We start from the raw sequence: 3,178 nt of genomic DNA, 5'->3' as shown, positions 1-3,178 counted from the left end.
TCTTTCTTTCTTTCTTTCTTTCTTTCATTCATTCATTCATTCATTCTTTTCTTTATATTTCCTACCTTCTTTCTTTCCTTCTTCCTCCCTCTCCTTTTTATTTCTTTTGTTTCTTCTTTCTTCTATTCGTTTTCTTGTTTTTATTATAAATTTCCTTTCTTTTTCTCTTTCAGTCATTTTCGCACCTACTCTCTCACTCACTTTCTTTCTCACCTTCCTCCCCGCTTTCGTTCCAATCTATTAAAGGTACCGTACTTGAACCGTGGGCAATTATTATGAACACATGAACACACAAAATTATGAATTGTTGTATATTTGATCTTTATTTTGGTGAAACGAAAACACAATAAATTTCACAAAACCTTTCGTTGAAAGACGTTTTTAAAGTAAAGAAAGAAAGTTCTTCTGGTGGTCCCTCTTTTTTTAGGGGGGGGGGGGGGTGGGGAGGGGGAGTTAAACAAACACAGATTATATCTTTGAAGAACGTAGATACAGGTGGGTGATGGAGGCAGGGTATTTTGATAGGTGAGATGGGGGTGGGGCTAAACGAACTAATGGTGACGTCATATATTTTCTCAACTGAATGACATATATAAAGGGGTTATACAAATGACTCAGACCTTTCTTGTTGACGCTCTTCTTTTTCTTTCTCTCCCTTTCCCATATATTGTTTTTTTACCACTTGAAAATCATGGAGGATGAAGGGGGGGGGGGGAGGGAGCAACCCTGCCCCCACAGAGCCGCCCTGGATACGTTTATCTACAATACTTTATCTTGTTCATTTCAATAAATATGTCAGCATTTAGAGATATTGAACTCGATTTGATAAAAAGTTCGTTTTTTGTTGTTGTTGAAGTCCTTCATTTACTCGACTGCTCGGGGTCCGTGGAACGGTTTTCAAGGGGGAGGGGTCACCATGCATAAAATCACAATCTGATGGTCAATTTTACGTTCAAGTACACGGCTTGGGTAAAAGTGGGGGCTCAAGCCCACTCAGCCCCCCCGGTTCCGCGGCCCCTGTATTGTGTCCTCGCTGGAAAAAGAAAAGTTTACGGGGACCCGAAATCCATCTCAAGACCAGAGCCAGTCATTTCCTTGTTGTAAAGCTCATCGAATCGTTTGTTTTGATCATCTGAGAAATAATTCTTCCAGTCTCCCACAATGCCTGGTGAAAAAAATATCATACATATTTTTATAGAGCCTACCATTTTGTTATGAAATAGTAATGAACATTTTTTATTCAAAGTAATATGGTAAATTCGTATGTGTTTTTACAGAAATCTATTTCGTTCTATCTTATTCACTCACTTTTGAACTATTAGCCCTTTCAGCACTCGACAATGTTCATCGTTATAAACATGGTTAAATGCATGTAATTTTTCCATGGTCAATATCACATAACTTTTAAGTGATGTGATATATGTTACCTCAGTAAGTATTCTACATTCAAAGGGAAAAATTCATCTCACAGTCGCTCATTATAACGTGGTACCTCTACCAATGTAAATACGTTATTCAATCCATTTTCCCCCAATGAACAAACTGAAGTGTAAAATTTGATATTTCAATCAACAATATCATTTCAAGTAACATCCTCTTTGTTTTGTGGCTGTTAGGTTTCTTGTCCACTGTAAAAAAAAACAATGTTAAATCAACATTTGAAAGTTGGAGGTGTGACAACCCTTTCTAAATATTGCATTTACCATTTTAAATGATCCGACCCAACATTTAAAATTGTTGGATTCAGCTTTATCAAGGTTGGATAGAACATTATGGAAAAGATTGTCACTCCTCCAACCTTTTAAAATGTTAATTTAACATTTCGTTTTTTAGAATGTCGATATACCGAATGATGGTTCTTATTTTTCTTGGGGCGGATAAATACGCCGGTATCCATCATGGCGCAATAAAGAAAAGAAAAGAGAAAGAAAAAGAAAAAAGAAAAGAAGGAAGATAAAAAACCTACTTAAAAGAGGGGGGGGGGATGGGTAACAATTACCTAAAAGCTTGTGTGAATAACCTAAGTGGAGAGACAAGAAACATTGCGGATTTCTTTTGGAAGTTTATTCCATAGGAATGTCCAAGCATGTTGAAATGATCGACCCCCCCCCATGAATTATGAGATTATGGTACAGCAAATAAGGATGGACTATAGCAGACCTAAGGTTGCGAGGGGGGGGGGTGTAAGGAGTAATCAAGGAAGAGTTGTATTGTGGTGCAGTTCCGTGTAATGAATGGATGAGGGGGGGGGGGGCCTTTGGGATGGAAAATATTTGCCCTCGCATTTACTTTGAATTATTCACCTTTTCTCATGAAGGATTTGTTGCCCTCATCAATGCGCCCTTTAATCAGAATATCTGGATTCGATGAGGAGCTTTCTTTCATCGCCTTGAATGTTGATGCATCCGCTATCTTCTGTATGACGTCATCGGTAAAAGATTTGCCCATGAATTCGGCGATTTGTTTGACGGCTTTCGGGAGATCCTATGCAATCAGAAGAATAAACTTGACAAGGGCAAACTCATAATGGAATTGGCGTAATGATAATAAAGTCACAAGGTTTGTTTGTATACGATCCACTCCGTGAGTGAGCGAGCAAAGAGAGCACGCACGGAAAAAACACCTTTCAATATTTTGTCAAGATTTGACCTCCATGATTACAAAAGTAAAATCAATGAAAAATATTTCAATTGCAGCATTGCTGCCAATTTTTTTTTTATTTTTGGGGTATATATTCAATACAACTTTATAATTATTGTCGGTATTATACAAAAAATTATGCAATGGTTGCTTTGATGAAGATGAAATAATTAAAACCATCCTTTCTTTTTATCCCTGGACCCATGGTACTTGAGAAAGAGAAAGAATCTCGGGTAATTTCTTTTTCTCTACCATGGCTACACGTTTTCAAAGCAGAAGCCTCGATGTGAGGAGCTTTGTGAGCAATAAAATCAATGTAATATAACCTACCTTCTTCATATCTTCGTACTTGAGAAAGAGAACATTAGGATGATTTCTCTTCCTCCACCATGGTAACACGTTTTCAAACCAAGATCCTTGGGGAACTGTTGGGAGAGGTAAAAAAAAAATGTGCCCTTTGAAAAAAATTGATGATAATAATTATAAATGATAATGTAATAAGTGATCATCTCTCCATGTACAGGTTTGTACCAGTGGC

The 3,178-nt window shown here is 37.3% G+C and overlaps 1 protein-coding gene across 1 annotated transcript in view; it reads right to left on the bottom strand.

Annotated features, from left to right (window-relative positions):
* Nucleotides 1-297: 297 nt before the first annotated feature.
* LOC129274918 (sulfotransferase 1C2-like) overlaps nt 298-3,178 on the bottom strand; it is an 11,790-nt gene continuing 8,909 nt past the window's right edge. The window contains exons 6-8 of the mRNA XM_064108688.1: nt 2,971-3,065; nt 2,304-2,484; nt 298-1,165 (exon numbers count right to left, since the gene is read on the bottom strand). Coding sequence (XP_063964758.1) covers nt 1,050-1,165; nt 2,304-2,484; nt 2,971-3,065 — 392 coding nt within the window. The 3' untranslated portion in view covers nt 298-1,049. The remainder of the gene's footprint in view (nt 1,166-2,303; nt 2,485-2,970; nt 3,066-3,178) is intronic.

Source organism: Lytechinus pictus, chromosome 13 (genome assembly GCF_037042905.1).
Source record: "Lytechinus pictus isolate F3 Inbred chromosome 13, Lp3.0, whole genome shotgun sequence".
In the NCBI taxonomy this organism is placed as follows: Eukaryota; Metazoa; Echinodermata; class Echinoidea; order Temnopleuroida; family Toxopneustidae; genus Lytechinus; species Lytechinus pictus.
The sequence above is the reverse complement of the archived record's forward strand: the minus strand, read 5'-3'. Positions and strand labels throughout refer to the sequence as shown.